Source organism: Leptosomus discolor, chromosome 9, assembly GCF_034619465.1.
Source record: "Leptosomus discolor isolate bLepDis1 chromosome 9, bLepDis1.hap2, whole genome shotgun sequence".
NCBI classification, from domain to species: Eukaryota; Metazoa; Chordata; class Aves; order Leptosomiformes; family Leptosomidae; genus Leptosomus; species Leptosomus discolor.
In genome coordinates this window covers 25,898,822-25,917,788 of record NC_141399.1, presented here as the reverse complement: position 1 = coordinate 25,917,788, position 18,967 = coordinate 25,898,822, and the positions used below count along the sequence as shown (strand labels likewise).

Sequence of the window (18,967 nt, the reverse complement as noted above, 5' to 3'; positions counted from 1 at the left end):
GAGAAGGCATTGAGAGTTGCCCCAAAACATTCCAAAATCAGCTGGGTGCCCAGCACTCAGCTGCATTCACCTTCCAAGTGGTGCCTACAGAATTAAAGCCCACCTGGGCTTCCGACCTCTTCTCTAGCTGCTCTCAAAAACCCTCCGCGGATTTCTTACTGCAGATAACCCTCCACGCACACAGCCACCTGGCAACGAAACTCATTTTGAGAGACGATTTGCCTGACATGACCACACTCTCAGGTCCTCACAGTCCCACGGGGGCTGCAGCAAACTGCCCTCCGTGCCAGACAAGCTCTCAGTTTCCCTCCTTGTCTAGCTTGTTTCCAACAGCAGTGATGTATATAACCTGTGCTCAGCAACCCCCCAGCCCCTTCTTCTCAGCTTCGGTCTCTCTTTGCTCCTCCTGCAGGGACACACCTGCCCCCACCCGGGGGCTTGCTCTTCCCCCGCCGGGGCCAGCCCGCACCCGGGGGCCTCCTGCCCTCGCCCGGGGCGTGCTTCTCTCCCCCCGGACGCCTACCTTCGCCCGCGCCTGCCCGCACTGGTAGTCTGCCCTCGCCCGGGCCTACCCCCACCGGGGCGGGGCTCCGTCGCGGTTAGGCCCCGACCCCGCCCCGGTCCCGCCCCGTGCGGAGCCCCGGCCGCACAGTCCCGCGGCGGCACGGCGCTCCCCGGCCGAGCATGGAGCAGTAGCGACTCGGCGCCTCGCCGCTCCGTTCCGCCGGCCATGGGTGCGGAGCGCAGGGGGGAGGCGACGGGGCCCCGCGGTGCCTGCGCCTGCAGCGGCAGCGGCAGCTGGCGGCTCTTCCTCGGCTTCTTCATGCTGTCGCTGGCGCTGCACGTCCTGACGCTGGGCTGCTACCTGGAGCTGCGCTCCGAGCTCCGTCGCGACCGCGGCCCGCAACCCGCTGCCCCGCCGCGGCGGGACGGGACGGCGGCAGCACCGGGCTCCCCGGCAGCCGGCCGGCCGCAGCGGCCCGCCGAAGGCGAGGAGAGGCGCCAGCAGGTGGGTGCCGGGCTGGGCCGGGGGCGTCGCGGCCGGACGGGACCGCACTTGTCGCGGAGCCCCCCCTAACCCTCGCCGGCCTTCGCTCGAGGGACCCGTGTTGGCTCCATCCCTCTGCCCGCGGATGCGCTTTCGGGCCATCCCCCTTCTAAAAAAAAAAAAAACCAACAAACCCAAACCCCTCAAGTTGTGCTTGTTTAGAAAAAAAAAAGGAGGGAGAGGGAAACACGCTGGCGGGAGTTAAATTTGGAGAGAACTTGGGTTTCCTTTGCTTTGGCTGGAGGTTGCACAGGGGGAGCCGGTGCTGCGGGGGTCTTCGGGGCCGCCTGCGCTCCACCTGCTGCCCGCCGCTCTCCTCGCTTTGTCGTGACAGCCCCGCGCTGTCGCCTCCTCTCCCGACAGCCTGTCCCCCTTTCTGTTTTACCCCGAAGGAGGCAGCATCTCTGCTCCGGGCGGCGACAGGCCCATCGACGGGAGCTGCTCCCTGGGGCTGCAGCTGCAGAGCTCGGCTTTACATCCACTCCTCCTGCCCACCTCGTTTGATGGTGGAAGTCCTCTTCCGTGCACACCCCGCGCTTCTCCTGGGGGGGGGGTGGTTGATTGATTTCATTGTTTTTCCACCTCCCTGCCCCCCCCCCCCCCCCAACCATGATCAGCCTTTTCGGTGATGGCTCAGCATCCGTCGTGTCCCTCCGCCCCCCCCCCCCCCCCCCCCCGAAGCAGCATGTGAGCCTGAGCTGTGCAGGATAGGTTGGTTTCTGGCTCTAGTTTTCCTCGCTGGTGTATCGAGGCCCTGGGAGCAATGGTGCCCAGAGGGGCTCGCCTGTCCTGAGAGCTTCTGGGAGAGCAGGAGCAGAGCTGGGGCCTCTGCTCACAAACTTAGCTCATTTTTTCCAGGCACAAAACCTTGCCACAAGCAGGATAAGCTGGAGGAAGGCGTTTCCTCCCCTTCGAGCCCCGCAAGCGGATGGCCTGCTCCCCAAAAGGTGCCTGGTGGCTTTGCCGGGGGGGGTCCTGGGGGTTGGGGGAGCAGAGATGCAGGGTCCTGCCTCAGCACCCTGGCGGTACTTGGCTTGCTGGTTATCAATGCGTAGGGGGGGTGGGGTGAGGGGGGACAGGACAAAAATAGCTTTGATAAAGCTGCAAGTTTGGAAACTTGTCCTCCTACTTGGCAGCAGGCAGCCGTTCCGCTGCGCTGGCCTCGGCTGCTCCCGGGAAAGCCGTGCTCATGCCTTCCAGTGGATATTTGGATTCTTCAGCTTCCGATAATAAAAATCTTAAGTCAGTGTTGAACCGGAGAGCCCATGCTATCTGGTCATCACTCCCCGCCCCCCTTTGGTACTTCAGCGGTGTTAACATAAAGTGAGTCGGGGCAGCTTGATGTTTGTGTTGGAATTCTTAGGTTGTCTTTTAGTAGCATGCGGCTGAAGTTCCTTTCGTGTTATCATGCTGGATCTGTTTAGTCTTTAGAGCTCTTCTTTCCAGCAAATGTATAATGAAATACCAGGGTAAATAGTTGAGGCATTCATAAATTACAGCGCTAGATAATTTGTCTCTGGATGTGTACGAAGATCCAAGCATCGCTCACTACGGCTGACATACTCCAGATAAGGTAATTCTAATTATTTATTTCTTTATTTTACATCTGGCCTGTCGGGCGTAAGATGAAAAATTCTTTCAGACATATTGAAGCAGTTGGTTATGAGAGAAAGTTTCCTCGTAGTAAGGGTATGTGGAAGGCTGAGCTTAATGGGCAGCATACAGCTTGCAGCCTAACTGCTGGCACCGAAAGTGCTCTGTTTGGGAACTGGTGCTGTGACAACGTGTAATTAATGTCATTTGTAGCAGTGCTGCTCCGCTGTCTCTCACTGACTCTTCTGCCTTACGTTCACTTGAGTATGTGCAGCTAAAACCGGCCACCTTCTGGGTGTCAGGGTGCTGTGAATAGATCGCTTCTGTGATTAAAGCAATGAAATGAGGTGTTTGCAAACAGCCTTATTTAAAAAGTTATCATCCGCAGTGTTAAAAACTTTGGGGTGCGTATGGGGTTCCTACGGCTTTCCAACCCCTGGCAGCCAAGCTGTGCCGCTGGTAAATCCAGCCTGTGGTCCTATGCACATGTATCAGGAGACAGATGCTTACATAAATTAGACAGAAATTACTAAATAATTACTTCAAGAGATCTGATCAACGACATCTCTCTCCCAGGGACCTGCAGGGGAGTGGTCCGGGTCGGGGTGAGCTGGGGAGACGCAGCATCCCAATAAACATGATGTGGTGAGCCCTCAAACGGTCCTTCCTGTGTGTAGCCATGCAAAGTATTTTCAGTAAAGAGGCCGAGTAATTGCTGCATGTGTTGTGGTTGTACAAGCTGATTTAAAACTAAAAAATATTCCCTTCCCTCACCGTTTTCCCTTTTTTTTTCTTTTTCCTTTTTTTTCCCTTCCTGACCCAAGGCAGGAGGGAGAGGAGTGGGGGGAAAGATGGGGAGCGATGGTCAGCACCGAGATTTTGGCAGAAATCTTGCCTGGCTGCGTGCCAGAAATGACTTCATGACAGGAGTGAGATTTGGCAGTTTGATAACGCCTCGTTTCCCTGTCTTACAGGGTATTCAAATATGTAACTTATTTAAGATATGAGGGCAATTTTTCATGGCAAAGGTTGTGGCATTGTAGTTCACATCTTTGTCCCAGAGGTCATGGTGTGTTGCATCACTGGTTTGGCTTCGAAATGAAAAGTTTGTTAATGCTGCTTTAATTCATCGATTCTTCGATTGCTGCCCCTCAGAGGTGCGATGGCAGGTTTGGGGAGTGGTGGTACATTCAGCCTTGACTGATGGTACCAAATCTAAATAATCCCTTCAGATGGATGTGCTGCGGAGCACTGAAGGGATCTGTCTGTGTATTCAGTAGCGTTTGCCTTGCTGATGGCTCCGCTTGCTGACAACAGGCAGCAGGGTACTACGTACTGCTCATAAAATATTTTATGGCTAAACTAGGTTGGGTTTTAGTGTCAGAAAAATCATCCCTGTAATACTTGAGCCTCACAGAGCATCGTTTCTATGCTTTTTGTCCAAGCAAGCCTGTGTCGTGCCACACTTCTGCAAAAACTTGTTTTTCGCAAGCGCCAGGAGAAGCGCGTGCCCTTCTGAGTGTCCTGAGACAGGCTGAGAAGTTGTCAAAGTTTGCCTCCTGGAATAAGATCAAGTATCCGTCAGATCTGTCAGATCATACTCATTATGGAGATGTTTGGGGCTGGTGGGTGTGGGGGCTGCCGAGTCATCCAAAAAAATGTGCTGAGCAGCAATTCGGTTCCCAGCCTTTACCTTTATCAACACCGAAGGCGTCTGTCCCTGCATCTCTTTTGAATGAGGGACGTACCCATTTTTGAGTCCCACCCGTATCCCCCCCATGTCCTAAAGCAGTGGTCGGGGTCCTTCTGCACCAGCAGTTGTTAGGTGGTACGTGACTCCGTTAGTTTAATCTGCCTTCCACAGGCCTGCTTGCCTGTTTGATAAGGGTGATTTGATGAGGCAAAGTAGTATTTTGCTTGTAGTCATGGATGAAGAAATACAGTGAGAGTGTGAAACTTAGTCTGTGCACACTGTTTTTTTTTTATATTTAGTAAAAATGAGTAGCTTTACTTGAGGGAGATGTAGGAAGGAATTAAGGGAGTAAACAGATTTTTCTCTGTTCCTGATCAGGATGCTGCAGCAGGGTAATTCTTGGTGAATAATTTGGGTAGTTTCACCTGGAGAAGGGTTGTGGCATGTTGGCCTCTGGAGCTGGCCGTGGAAAAGGGCTGTTGGTTGTAGGGGACAGACGGGCATCGCATTGTCTTTCACGCTTAGCCTCTTGTCCACCCTCTGCCACTGAAGGGACATAACCGAAAATAGGGAATTGTGGCCAGGTACTTGATGCCATCTGTTCTCAAAATAATTCTAAGTGTCTCTGTATTGAAATGGAATTTTGAAGGTTAGTCAGAACATCTAGGCAAGACTTACCTAGGTATTAGCGCTCAGCCATGAGGTGTCTTTTGCCTCACTCATGTGAAATTGCAATTATCTTCCCCTTTCTTCTCAATTCCAGCTCCAGAGTAAAAGACAGTGTTTGGATGCACTTTGCACAACATGCTGTCAGGGGGTCTAAAAGGCCTTAGAGCTGCTCCAGAGACTTTTACCTCCTCAAGCATACCTCGAGCTCACCCATGCACAGTCATCCCCATGTCTGGCTCCCGCATCCCAAGCTGGGAGGCTACACCGGCACCTGATAGATCAGGGATGAGCTGAAACCTGATGGCATGCCAAAAACTTTGAGTGGAGCGTCTTGTTGGAAACGCTTCACCTCAGAGAGCAGCCTCTGCATGGTGCCCTGTGGGGCACAGACCTTTGGGTATAGCTTCAGGGCTCATGCTTTGGGGTTTCATGGCTTCTGATCTTGGGTGATGGAAACCCCAGGTCTGTGGAGACGGGCTGTGAAGCAGGAGGAAGACGGGGTTTAGGGACACGCTTTATGGTGGGTTTTCCCTCAAATTACACTTTTGGCTGTCCTAGTTGTAGCTGGAGGAAGTTCTGACCAGGCAATAAAGGGAGACGGCAGTGTGTTACCTGGCTGATGACACATTGGGGCTCTGGTCACCTTCCTTTGCATCTTAATGGTGCCCGTCCCTTGGCGGAGAGAGTCACATTCCTGAGGCTGCCTGGGGTGAGGGGGCTGCAGTGGGGTTGCCTGATAAAATAGAAAATGTATTTCTGCTACTATTGCTGTGAATATTCTGTGCAAAATCTGGCATGGATCCATCAACACCTCCTTTTAAAAAGAAAATGGTACAGTGTGTTGGGAGAATGGCAGTGACTGCCAGGTAGGCTGTCTTAATTGGAAAATTAAGCTGGTGTGCACTTTGCCTGGAGGGTTTGAGGTGCATCTCTGTGCCATGCTGTATGTTTAACTCCTGGCGTGCAGAGGAACTGTCTCCCTTGGCTGTGTGGGGACTGCTCGGCTGCTGCCTTGGGCACCTTCTTGGTGTGCTCGTCTGCAGAGATTTATGGTGCTGCTCAGGTGTGTTTTGTTCTGCCTCCTTACATTGAGCAGGTGAGATGGGTGTCACATCGTATGTGGTGGGATGTCACCACTGCTGAGCTGTTCAGCTGGTGTTTAGGAATTCCCCTTTGGAAAGGAGGAAATGTTGGCAAGAAAATAAATTGCTGCGGCTCTGTCCCCAAACTCAGGTCAGCTGCAGGCACATCTTGCCAGGGACACGACACCCTCAAAGTGCGGAGGATGCTGGTGAGAAGAGGTAAAAAAAAAAAAAAAAAGAGAAGTCTTACATCTAGGAGTGAAGAAGCAGTAGGAAAATATGAAATATATTTTGCAATTGCTGTCTCGAAGCTTGTGTCGACATCAGATGGGTTATCTACCCAGGGGGAGCACGGGCAGCCACGCTTCCTGGCCGGCGGCAGCCAAGTCCAAAATGAATTCAGTGATGCGCAGGAAGGAGAGGAGGACAGGCTTCAGCTCACTGAGGAACGTGGGGATGCTGATACCTTGTTGGAAACGAAACCCGAGGAATAATGCAGGAATAACGCATCAGGACAGGGTCAGCCCCGGCATCCCGGGAGGAGCGGATGCCGAGGGAAGAGCATAGCAGCGTGTGATATGGCATTTTTCGTGGGTGAATTGAGCAAGCGTGCAGCCAATGTTGTCACCACTGTCCTGAGGAGGCTGGGCGATGGGACGGCGTGGACATGGAGCACCCCACTTCCTTCCTTCCCAGGCTCTGGCGAGCCCTGCCCTGTCTTCCCCTTCCGGAGCTGAGCTTGCCAGTGTATTTTCTTTATTTTCTGCTCAGTCTGTGAAGGAGAAATGCTGCAACTTTGTGTAAGGACTTTTTATCAGCATTTATTGAGTTCCTTGATGGCGAAGGTTGTTGTTGCCAAAGTAAGTGTTTGATCAACACATGACCAAAGTTGTGGGTTTTTTCCACAATTTTTAGATGAGTTAACTGGCAAACGCTCAAACCTGTGTTTTTAAGAACACTCAGTGACATTCCAAAGTTATCTTTCACTTGACCTCAGAGTACTTAGTACTTTTTCAAACTGATATTATCCTAACCTTTTAGCATTATTTTTCTTACCACATAATACTATAAATCTTCTCTGCTCTTCCATACGCATGTAGTATCTTGTAATGCTAATTAAACTGCACGCTATCCTAATTTTGCTCTCATACTAATCCAATAGATTTTTCTTGACTGGAAGCCAAACCCTGAGAGCTTTAGAGCATGCGAAGCTCTCATTCCACTCTTATTATATGTTAATAACTTGATATTTTAATATCTTTCAACACGTTAAGAGGATGTTATTTTTAGATGTGTCTGGCTGCAAAAGGTAAACTGTATGTGAGAGGCTGAGGGTGTTTCGTGAATGTAAAGCACCAAGTAAACTCTGTGCAATGAGTAAGTGGTAAGTGTGTCTCTGAAGATGTGTAATCTGTCAGAATTCATTCTGCGCTAGGACAAAACGACAGCGTGATTTGGATGCAATTTTAAAATAGTTAACTGTCTTTATAGGAGAGAAAAATAGAAGTATTGCCTGGACTTTTACACGGCTTTGCAGTTGTAAAACTCTTGGGGAAATGCACTGGTTTTGTATGCTCATGGTGCTGATGCCAGTTGGGCCTGAATGCTAGTATAACAAATAATTACTCACAGATGGGTGGGTATTAAAATGAGCTCTATCCATAAGCCCAAATAAAATTCTGTTGTAAGTGCAAAGTACTAAACATGCAAGATTGTATTGATGAAATGCCAGTGCTATAATGTGTTCCAAATGGCAAGTGCCAGCAGCCTCCTGCTGAAGCTGCACCTCGGCTGCAGCTCGTTCTTCTCCAGCCTATCTGCACTTCCTCAGAAATGACTCTCGCAGCGGGAGGAACAGAGCAGCCACTTGAAATGATACGTAAATCTGCAAGCGATTTACCCTGCGCTCTGTGCCTCCTGTCCGTGCGATACCGTGCAAAGCTGAACCCCTGCCTGCGGCGCTTTCTTCTTGGTCGGAGTCATTTGGGAGATCTAAATGTGCTGAGAAAAATGGGATGCCAGTGGCGGGCATCGCCTGGCATGGCTTTGCAGCCGTGGGCGTTGCATGGCATAGTGTTGTGTGCATGGCTTTGCAGCACTGAATGTTAAGCAATGTGGCATTGCGTGGCTTTGCACGGCAGGCATTGCTCAACACGGTATAGCAGCAGGCATTGGGTTGCGTGGCAGGGTGGTGTGTTGCATGGGATTCTAGTGACTGCACGTTGTTGCATTGCGTGTCTTTGCAGCAGCAGGGCTTGTGTGGCATGGCAGCAGGACTTTGAAGCAATGGCTGGTAGCTGCTGTCTCTAGTTTGCCCCAGGCGTGGGCTAAATTTGGCCCAGCACAGAGCTGCCCAGTCAGCCACAGAAAAGATGGCAACTGTGGCTTTACAAGATCAGGCTCTCCTTGTCTCTGCTGTTTTCACCTCCTTTACAACAGCCACAACGTCCCAGAGGCAGTCCGGGTGCCACAGCAGGGTTAAATACCCGAAATGCCAGTCCCCTGGGGCTGGGGCAGCCCTGTCCCCTTGTGTGCAGCCTTTGGCTGGCTGCCCTAATTCCTCTCTGCAATTCGTTTTACCTCTGTGATTTAAATGAGGCACATAAAGAAGTGAAAGGGGGAAGATAGTGAGAAGGTTTCTTAAGCCAGCACTTCAAATAAAATCCACCTCAGAACATGTAACTGCTCTTTATTTGCCCATTATTTATGGGTGGAAGAGTGGAGCTGCTGTGTGGGCTTGTGCTCTTCACCGTGGCCAAGGCTGTGCTACATCCGTGGTGGCCCTGGCTCCATGCTTGGACCACTCCTGGCCCCACTCGGGGGGTCTCATGGCTTTTCTGGTTGCCCCATGATAGCTGAGCTGGGTGCTGCTACTCCTGCACGCTGCTCCCTGGATAAACCTCATCGCACTTCATAGCCAGCTACTCTGTTGTCTTGTCTTTTCTCTGTCTTCCATTTCTTATTTTAAATGACTTTAATGTTGGCATTCCTTCCCGGAGAGTGTTTCCTCCACCCTCCTCTCCCTCACAGCCCCTTGCTGCTGCCCCAGCTGGGGAGCAGGAGGTGGTCAGGGGCTCCTGTAGCGTGACACCCTGTGTCAATAGTGCTGCCCCCAGGAATAAGACTTGCACATGGAAATTAATTTTTTTTCAGTTTTTTTATTCAATATTCTCCATCTCCATTACAGTCAACACTTCTCCATAGGTCTGCATGGGTGTTTTTTTTTTCTGCTTGAAAAAAAAAAACAACAACCCTGGGCACTTGCAACAGGAGAAAAGATGAGACCAACGCTCCTGATGGTAGGTCCCATGCTGGAGCAAGAAAATAGATATTTAGGCTGTGTTGGCTGCAGGTGCTCATCTGGAGGGGCTGCTTAGGGAAGGTAAAATAACATCATGCACCCAGATATGCAGCAAATACATCATTCGCTTTAGTGGTCAGAAGACATAAATGAAGGGTACTTTGTCATAAGTGCAGCGTACCTTGTCCAGCAGGAAAAAAAAAAAAAGAGAGATCTTTGGCTTCTTCCTTTTGTTTTCTCACCCGTGAAGTGGCAGCAGCTTCTTCCGGCTGTCCCAGGGAACCGTGGGGCTGTGGACACAGCGTGGTGGCCTGAAAAGGCTTGGCATGATCCTTCCCGTCTTCTTCATGTGCTGGGCTCGGTGAAATTAATCCAGGAACTAATTTTGGAGCAATTATTTCCTTCCACCTTGTAAATAAGTTGCTGAGCTACTGCTAACCTTAACCAGTGTTTGTTGTTTTGTTTTTTTTTTTTAATTTTCCCATGGGATAGGAAAATAGAAGAAATTGTTTAAAGCTGATAACTGGAACTGTTGCTAACCTCCTGTGACGCTGAGAGGAGTAGACAGTCCAGACTCAGAAATGAAGTTTTTATTTTTCCTTTTTAGTGCACTTCCAGGGTGCTGCCATTCTGCCTGTCCCAGCATTTCACCCGGCTTCTCATCAGACGTTGAGAAGCGTGGGGCTGCAGGAATCAGGAGGGGGGGTGGTCTTGCTTGGAGAGCTTGAATTCTGATGCTTTCCATAAAGCATACCCTGTGGCAGAAAAATCAGCTCAAAATAGGAGCTGCTGGACATGCAGCTGATAGATCTAGAGAGTGGGATGAAAACACCCGGAGAAAATTGTTGGTGTTTAGCTGCAGCTGTTACTATCTTTTTAGTGATAATGAACTAAATTAGTAGGTTGGCTGCCTTTGAGCTATGGATGGGCTTGTTGGTGCTTGCTGAGTTGGTGCTGTTAACTCTTGCCGGATTCCCATTGGGGGGACTCGCTCAGCTGGGGCGAGGGGAAGCCCTGCTTGCTACTCCCATCAGGACCGAGGTACCTCTGTGCCCTCGGAGTAAATTGAGGGAGATTTTCTCTATTGAAGACCGAAAGGGGGGTGTGTGTGTAAAATTTAAAGATGTTAATTGTAATTTTTTAAAGGATTATTTTAATATTTTAATGTTTTAAAGGATTATAACTTCTTTTTAACAACATCTTTATTGCCCATTTGGAGTTTTCTTCTTTTTCTTCTATTGTTGAAAAGAGTTGTTTTTACTCAGAATATGGCTGGTGCACAGATTCCTGGACTGCTTGAACTTGGTTTTATTTGACAGAAGGGGCTTACCTGGAAGTGCAGCTGGTTTATTAGTGATGCTGTGCTTTAATTCCAGCCCCTCTGGCAGCACGGTGGGATAGTTGCTCCTCTTCGGTGGCTGCTGACCCAGCTGCATCCCTTCCCAAAGCCCTTTTTGCAGGTCATGGAACTTGATTTTGAAAGCCCAAATATACTGCACATGAAAGATCTAGGGACTGGTGATTTTTGCAGCATTGCTGCAGTTTTCTGGGATCTGGTGGTAGCAAAGAGCAGGTAAATGGGAGGAAAAAGGGTTTTTCACACTAAGGCTCGTGTGCCAGAGCTTTCAAGGTGTCTCTGCAGGGAAATGTTTTGGATGGGGCAGTGATGGGCTTTAAGGTACAGGATGCTGCTGCACCCAAATGGACTGGATGTGCAGAATCACCCCAGTGAAGTTAAGTCCTGCTGCTGTGATAACTGCTCAGAAAAAGTTGAGACACTCAAACTTTTTTTTTAAAGCAGTCCTGGGTGGGAAAAAAACACAACCAACCAGTCGGCATGAGGCTGAGTAACCCCAAATCACTTTGTTCTGGTGCTGCTTTGGGTGGTGTTGGGTTGATAGTTGGACTTGATGGTCTTAGAGGTCTTTTCCAGCCCAATGATTCTGTGATAATTCTTCTGGGGAAAACTTGTGTTACCTGAGCACTGTCCTGGGGTTGCTTGGGGTTTTGGAGGGTTTGGTTTTGCTTAATCTCTGCTTAACTGTAAGTGTGGGAAATCTCAGGAATGTTGCTAGTGATCGGGTAGCAAAGCTCATGGGAGGATGGAGACCTTTCCCTTGTTGAGAGAAAACACACACGAACCTCTCTCCATCTTTCTGCATGCTTCTCTTCTAGGCTACATACATTTTCATGAATGACTTTTCTCTCATTTTTTCTTAAGCAAAAGATTCAGTAAGCCACAGCTGGACTTTGTGGCAGGTCTTTGCTTTTACTGATGCGGTGATAGGATTCAAGCTCATTCTTCAGCAGTCGTGATGGTGAGGTCTTTTTGGAAGTAGAAGGGAATGTGTGCAGGAAAAGTCCTTTGACTAAAACCTTTAGCTGAGCCTGTGGAGGCTCAGCCCTAATCTTGCTCAGCTGCACTTGGCCTCTGTTTCTGGCAAGACACCGGATCAATAAATACCACCAAACCTTTTGCTCATAGGGTGGATTTTCCTTAGGAGATGGAGAGAGCCTCTGTGCTCAGTACTCATACGAATGCTAGTGGTTTTAATCTCTAGAGACCCCATATTGAATCAAGTACCGCAAAGCTCTAGCCTCTGTCCTGCGCATCCCAATGAGGGGGCTGTTTCTCGTTCCAGGCTGAGCACCAGCAGCAGGCAGGGGGACCCTGTACCACCGTGCCATGCTGCTGGTGCTCCATGCTGGGAGCTGGGCTGGGCTCCGTAGCTGCCCTCCTGCTACCTTGGAATCACCCCTTGCTGCAAACGTCCCAGCCGGTGGTGAAGTCACATAGCGAGGAGCGGCAGTCGGTGCACCGCTCTGAAGAGAAAAGCAGCACACCCCTAATAAAAGCAGGATCTGACTTCAAACACATGTGTACTGCACAGTTGTTGTTAGCACTCTCATGTGCAGCTGCGAGACTTGGACAATTTATAGGCGCTGCATCAAGCGTCGGCATTAGTTGGTTCCATATGTGGTGTCTTCATGCACTGGCTGGTATGAAATGGTAGGATGAGCTCTCGGAAGTTGAGGTCTTCAAGTGTTAAATACAAAGCGTTGCTCCTGCAGGCTCAGCTCTGCTGATCCAGGCGTCTGGTGCACATTTCTAACAACAGGCTGGATTTGCCAAAGAAAATTATGCTGGATGCAGCAAATAGCTGTCAACTCTTTTCTCCCTAGTCTGTCAGTCTGCTTTTCTCTTACTTTTTAGAATAACCGGGCTGTTTGGAAGTGGTGTGGAAATTAGGATGTCTTGGCGCCTAGTGATGATTCCCCTTGCTCAGCAAAGCCCCATTCCCTTCCCTCTGTCCTTGCAGCCTCCTTCAGCCAGCAGCACCCACACAAGGGCTGCTGGGTCCATCTGCAAACCCATTGTGGAGGCAAGGGCTGAGGGTCACGTCAAGCTGAGGATAACTTGAGTTCTTCTCCTCTGGTACCTAAATAGTGGCCCAAAGTATTCAAGTGGGGATTTTGACTGAAATACTGACTAGCTCTTTCCCATTTAATGAAGACTTTTGGGCTTCTGAGCCTAGCTCCATGCAGGTGGCTGCAGTTGGGCTCAGAAGAAAACCTCCAGAGACCCCTGGGCTGGTGTCCTGGATCACGAGTTTCTCTGCTCTTGGTCCCTCCTGACACAAAACCATTTCTTCTTCCCATGTCTGAAGATGCTGGAAAACCAATGTTATAAATGGTAATTCTGATGACGATAGTCAGTGGAGGCCGTTAAACTTTCGGTCAGGTCCCAGTGAAGGTCCTGTGTGGCTTCAAGCTACTTGTCTGGATCAAGTACTCAAGCAGTTAAATATTCCTGCTGCTGGTGTACAAAAGCAAGGCCACAGTATCTTCCAGGGGATCCAAGTTTGCTATCTGAAATCTGGCAAATAGCAGAAATGTTTATGTCGTGAACAAAAATCACACCCCAAGGCTATGGCTGACAGGGGTGGTCTCCCCGACATACTTACCTAGTGACATACTTACCTAGTGAGGGTGTTGTCATTAAGTAGGCTTTCGCAAAGTGCCCAAGCCTCGAGAACAATAGCAACACAAAACCACTGCAGGTTTTGTGAGCAGATGCAGCTTCAAGATAACAAATTATTTTTGTTCTCTGTTTGACTACTTGCCGTTTAGTGGTTAATTAGAAGGAGGCCGAGTATAGTTAAGTAGCTTGTAAACCAAAGTTTTAAAAGCACTGGAATTGAAAGGTTTTGAATTGTGCTTTTTAACTTCATTCCATAAGGCTGTTAGAGGCAGGCAAAGCAGTGGTTTAGGAACAACTAAAAGTAAACATTTCTTTTGGACAATAGAAGATTGAGTTTGGAAAGGGCGGAATGGCGGAGAGGAACGGCTTGTACAGCCTGTCCTGAGGGGCTGTGTGCTGAGGGTGCTGTAGAAATGACACCTGAAAAGCCTGCTTCTATGGAGTCACAGAATTGTTTAGGTTGAAAAAGACCTTTAAGATCATCGAGCCCAAGCCCCCCAACCATTAACCTAGCACTGCCAGGGCCACCGCTAAACCGTATCACTAAGCACCACATCTGCGTGTCTTTTAAATACCTCCAGGGGTGGTGATTCAGCCCCTTCCCTGGGAAACGTGTTGCACTGCTTGACAACCCTTTTGGTGAAGAAATTTTTGCTAATATCCAATTCCACCTGCCTTGCCTGGGCTTCTTGGGATCGCCTTGCACTGGGACTGGAATTGGTCTTAAATGTTGCTGAGAGGAAGTGGGCTGCCGTGCCATGTGTTCATCTGCCGCCCTGTCTGTCCTTGTCCTTTGGCTTATTTGGAGAATGAAGCAAAACTGCATTTGTGAGAAATAGGGGTGCTCTGCCACAAAAAGTCAATGATAATGGTTTGGGTTATAAAGCAGTAATATTGCTTCTGATCCAGCTGTTGCCCTTTCTTTTAATACTAATCTGCATGATGCCGAGAGGTACTGACGTTGAAGTTGGTCCAAATGACGTCTCAGATGTTCTGTTAATGATGGCCTGTATAATACCAAGTAATAAAACCTTGTCTGTAAGCGTGGACTGAGGGTTATTGTACAAAGAAGGGCATAAGAAACATGACACTCGAATTGTGATTCCTGGCAGAAATGCTTTGCAATGGGGAAATTTCAATTTGGTTAGGGTTGCTTACATGCCTTTCTTCTAGCTGAAGGGCAAATGACACTGTTAGCATTAAATGTTAGTAAATGACATCTTAACGTGAAATATGCCTTACGTTTCCAAAACTGAGGGAATTATTGCTCTTCCAGAAATTCTTCTTCCCTGGTCTTTATTTTGAGTCTTGCCCCAAAATGGACCCAAATGAAATGTTCATGCTAGCAAAGAGCTTGATTGTGAAGGAAAAACAGATTAATTGTGCTTTGGGGAAGGGTCTGACAAAGAGCAAGAGAATACATGGGGTGAGCTGGACAGCCCCGTGGTTCATTTTGTCGGTTCGCCTGTGGGCTCTCGTGTTGGTACGTGTCAGGCTGATGGGTGCCTGCAATGTAACAGGAGTAACAAAACCCAGGGCAGTTTCTTTGTTTTTTTTTTCCTGGCTTTTAGGGTTGCGTTTTGAGGCCAGTACTCTGGGTTTAAATATCTTGGACTCTTGTGGGGAAATTTTATGGTGGTTACCAGCGGTTTAGAGATTGAAGAGATTGTCCATGTTGTAAACGATGCACTGTTGGTCCTGCGTTGCAGGCAGCTGCCATTGTGGTGGCTCTTAGGTTGGTTGACCTGGGATTGGTGTGCTAATGGCTTTCATCCTTTAAGCCAAGTGATTTAGGAAGAGCTGTGTAGGAAGCTGTATTGATGTAGGTTGACTGAAAGCTAGCGATGATGTGTTTGACAGCTTGAGTTGCAGGAAGGATGAAGAGTCTTGTGTAGAGCTCAATTTTAGCTTTAGGTAAAATGAATTGGGCCGCTCATTTCAGAGATAATGAATTGGTGGTTGGTTTGAGCTGAGTTTGGGCTCCTCGTCTAAGTTTTTTTCCAACGCAGTCTGCCAGGGTTGTCCATAGGGAAGAGAGAGGTGTCGATCTATTTAAGAAGTGCCAGTTGCTACACCTGCAGAAGATCAGCAGAGTTGGGCTTTGTCTGTAAGGAGGCTTCAGTGGCACCTTGGACTTTACTGCGTCTTCCAGAGTCTTGTTGAAGAAAGTCAAGAAGCAGTGGATTGTGTATTGTCTGGGAATGATGGCACCGTTGCAGATTGGGTTGTCAGCTCCACCTCCAAGACTGGAGGGAGGTCCAGGAGCATCATTGCTGGGGGGTTCACTCTCTGTGGTGGCCTGTGGGGTATTTCTGAGGGGGGCTACAGTAGCCCATGCTAAGCCTTGATGCAAACTCTGGTTTTGAGACCCCCTGGGCTGGTGACTCTTGTCTCTTTGAGTGAACCTCTGAGCAAAATAAGCACCTCAAAAAGGAAATGAAGACGAGTTGGCTTCTTGGTGGAGCTGTTAAAACTTTTGAATATTGCCTACTTTTTCAAGCCTTGCCTACTTTTGTGGGTACACTTCTCTTTTTATCAACAGTGTGGTACTACCTGCAGCTCTTCTGGCCAGCCTGGATCTGTTTTGCAGCAAGTAACTAGTATTTTGAAAGTTCTGGAACTTTGGCATGTGTCAAAACTGGTTTTGTTCAGTTGGAGGCAGTGGAGCATATAATCTGGCGGGGTGGATTTTTTTTTTTCCCAGGCAGCTCTATACATTTTCAGTTCATTATATCAGTGAAGTATGTTGACAGCTCTGTGTACCATTCAGCGTTCAGGGCTCGTGTCTGGACTGCGTGGGCTGTTTCACGCTGTTGATTCCCTACACAAAATAGCTTTCAGGCCTCTAAAGCCTGTCACTCAATCAGTAATGGCTATGCTGAACGGTGGCTGGTGAGGAACATCTCTTGCTTTAATTGTTGGATAAGAGCAAGTGAGTGCATGTGCAAATTGTATGTCTGTGGCAGGACTCCCCTTTTGCTGTTCTTCTCCTGTTGCTTGCGTTCTCCGAGACCCTGACAAAATTATTTTCAGCAAGAGTTGGTATTCACCCCGGTCAGCTTTTGGTTCACTCGCAGGCTACATCCACCCCCCAAAAAATCAGACTTTTTCTGTTAGAGCAACAGGACTTTGTAGAAATGTTTCCTTTTTTTTTTGGCAGAAAATCCAAACCAGTTTTGCTCTGGACCAAAGGACATGTACTGAGATGAAGTGCAGCCTCAGGAGATGCCATGCTGGGTCTGACCGTATCCCAGTGCTGCCAGAGGAGAGCAGGCAGCCGAGGTTTGCAGGACCTTTGCTTTAGCTTTTGGAGCACTTGTCTGTGTTTGTAAATAGCTGCAAGGGGAATGAAACTTTTTCTTTGCAAATTTATTTGGGAGGAGATTGGGTCATGGTCTTGGAGGAGTGCAGAGGCAAGCCTTAGTTCAATCTCACACCTCTCAAGTATTGCTTGGATAATACCAAGCCTGAGATATTCTTAAAAAAAATGCTGTAGGTTAAAATTGGATTAAGTTTTAAATTTTCATGCTACACAGTTGGAAACATGCACCTATGTATGTTTTCCACTTTGAGGATCCCTTTTGAATTTTGTTTTTTCCCAGTCTCATGCTAAGAATGAAGAAGATTATTCTCAGGTTTCTGCTGTCATTGCACAATGCTGACATTTTGGGTTATTTCTTACAGGATCTTAGTTTTCTTTCTTTCCCTGTGATATCTCCATGACATAACTGTTTGCACATAAATTAAGCAGAATTCTTTGGCTGAGTCTTGTGCACACCTGTGCACTCACATGTTCTGCCAATAAATCGCTGAAGTTAAATGTTTCTTCTAAAATATTCGCTGAGGAATGATTTTGGAAATCTAAAAATTACTCTTCTAACACTTGGGCTTCTCATATGGTCATTTGTGAATTAAGGCTACATGAGGACAGGTTGTTGTGTAAGCAAATGGATTACTCTTGAAAGTAGTCAGTTGGGTCATTTGGAGCAATAGCTGAGTCCTCTTTCTTCAATTCAAGGGTAAATTTGTCAGTGCCCTCGTGTCCTCGGTACCCCATCTCCCCTCTGCTGCTGCCAAGGTGGAGCTTCAGGCATCAGAAGGGACTCTTTATTCATTGATGGTGATTAAAATCACCCTGATGTTGGTGAGCATCTTCTCTTGAAGACTCCCCCACAGACACTTCCCACCAGCGCTGCTGTAAGGCATCGTTCTACTTCTGACCCCAGCCAGAGCAGTGGGCGCTCAGTACGGGGCTCATCCTGGGTGCTCGCTTTCAGGTGACCTGTTCCTCTATAGCATGGCTGGTGCAGGAGAGGACCTCCCAGCAGGTCTCCTCTCGCCATGTCATTGCTGACATCATTACCTGCTTGAGGACCCACCAGCAGACCTGCAGGCAAGGTGTTAACCAACAGGCCCGGAGGGAAAACTGTAATAAGGCAAATGAGGAGAACCACAACCGAGTTTGCAGTGCTCGGTGAAGACATGTGTGGCTCAGGCTGGCGCTGGAGTGATGTGCTGGAGAGGCAGGGCTGGCGTGATGGAGCTGGGACCGGTGAGTCTGTGGAGAGCTGCAAAGAGTATTGGCCAGTTATGAAATAATGCGGCTTTCGATAAACGTGCCTCTTTCCATTCACGGCTAGGATGTCCCCTGGATGTTGAAGAATCAGTGCTTCTATTACTTTCTGGTTTTGTGCTGTCTTTTGTTACTTTGTGCTTTTGTGTTACTCGAATGGGTGAGTATTTCCTGTGATTATTTGAGACTCGTGACTGTAGTGATACCTGATAGCAAAGAATTCCCCAGATTGAACTTTTAAAATAAATAAAATCCCAAGATAATTAATCTTATGCTGAATGATTATCAGGATGGGGGTTTGGCTGAACAGATTGTATTTTCATGCTTTCATTTCAAGCTGCTTCAGAATTGGCAATTGTCTGGACTGGCTGTAGAGGTTTGAGAATGCTAATTATCTTCCTAGTTATGAAGCGTTACCGTAAGGGTGCTTTCTGACTGGTAAGGTGACCGTGTATCTGCTGTTATTAACCCGTGAAGTTCCTCAGTGAGCTGGGTATGCAAGAAAGCTGCTTGTCATTATGTTAATGAAATATCAGCACCAAGTTTTTTTTTCAATTCCCAGGGTCGCAGCCCTGCACCTTGGAATAGAAGGGGGTATTCATGGCTCCATGTCCACCACCTCCATACAAAGAGGTCTCCCATATGCCGTTGCCTTTCCCAGGGTTCCCCATCCCAGCGTCTGACCCACGCTGGTGCGATAAAGTGATGAAAAATGCTGGGCTTGAGGGACTCTGATGAATATGTATAGGATTATTTAATTATTTTTTTTAAAAAAAAATAACACTGTCTTTGTAATTGGTGGCTAAGGTTAGCTGAGGTGACAGGAGGAAGATGCTGAGGATAATGCAGTGAGCCCCTGTGCACTGCAGAGGTTGGATTTACAGTAGGAGAATGCCCTCCAAAGAGAGTGTGTTTGTGCCCACAGCCATTAAGCTTAATCATTTTGCTGTCTGTATCGACTTACAAACGAAAGCTTGCAGTAATTTGGAGCAGCATTTGAATTGTGAGTGGTAGTGATGATGCTGA

General features: G+C 48.4%; 1 protein-coding gene across 2 annotated transcripts in view; it reads left to right on the top strand.

The window, feature by feature from the left end:
- Window positions 1-730: 730 nt before the first annotated feature.
- The window catches only part of EDA (ectodysplasin A), a 78,854-nt gene continuing 60,617 nt past the window's right edge, over window positions 731-18,967 (top strand). Inside the window, exons 1-2 of one of the 2 annotated variants that reach the window (XM_086470351.1) lie at window positions 731-1,009; window positions 6,097-6,099. In XM_086470351.1, the coding sequence (XP_086326477.1) occupies window positions 731-1,009; window positions 6,097-6,099 (282 nt within the window). The remainder of the gene's footprint in view (window positions 1,010-6,096; window positions 6,100-18,967) is intronic. The other variant, XM_086470350.1, reaches the window with a different exon arrangement.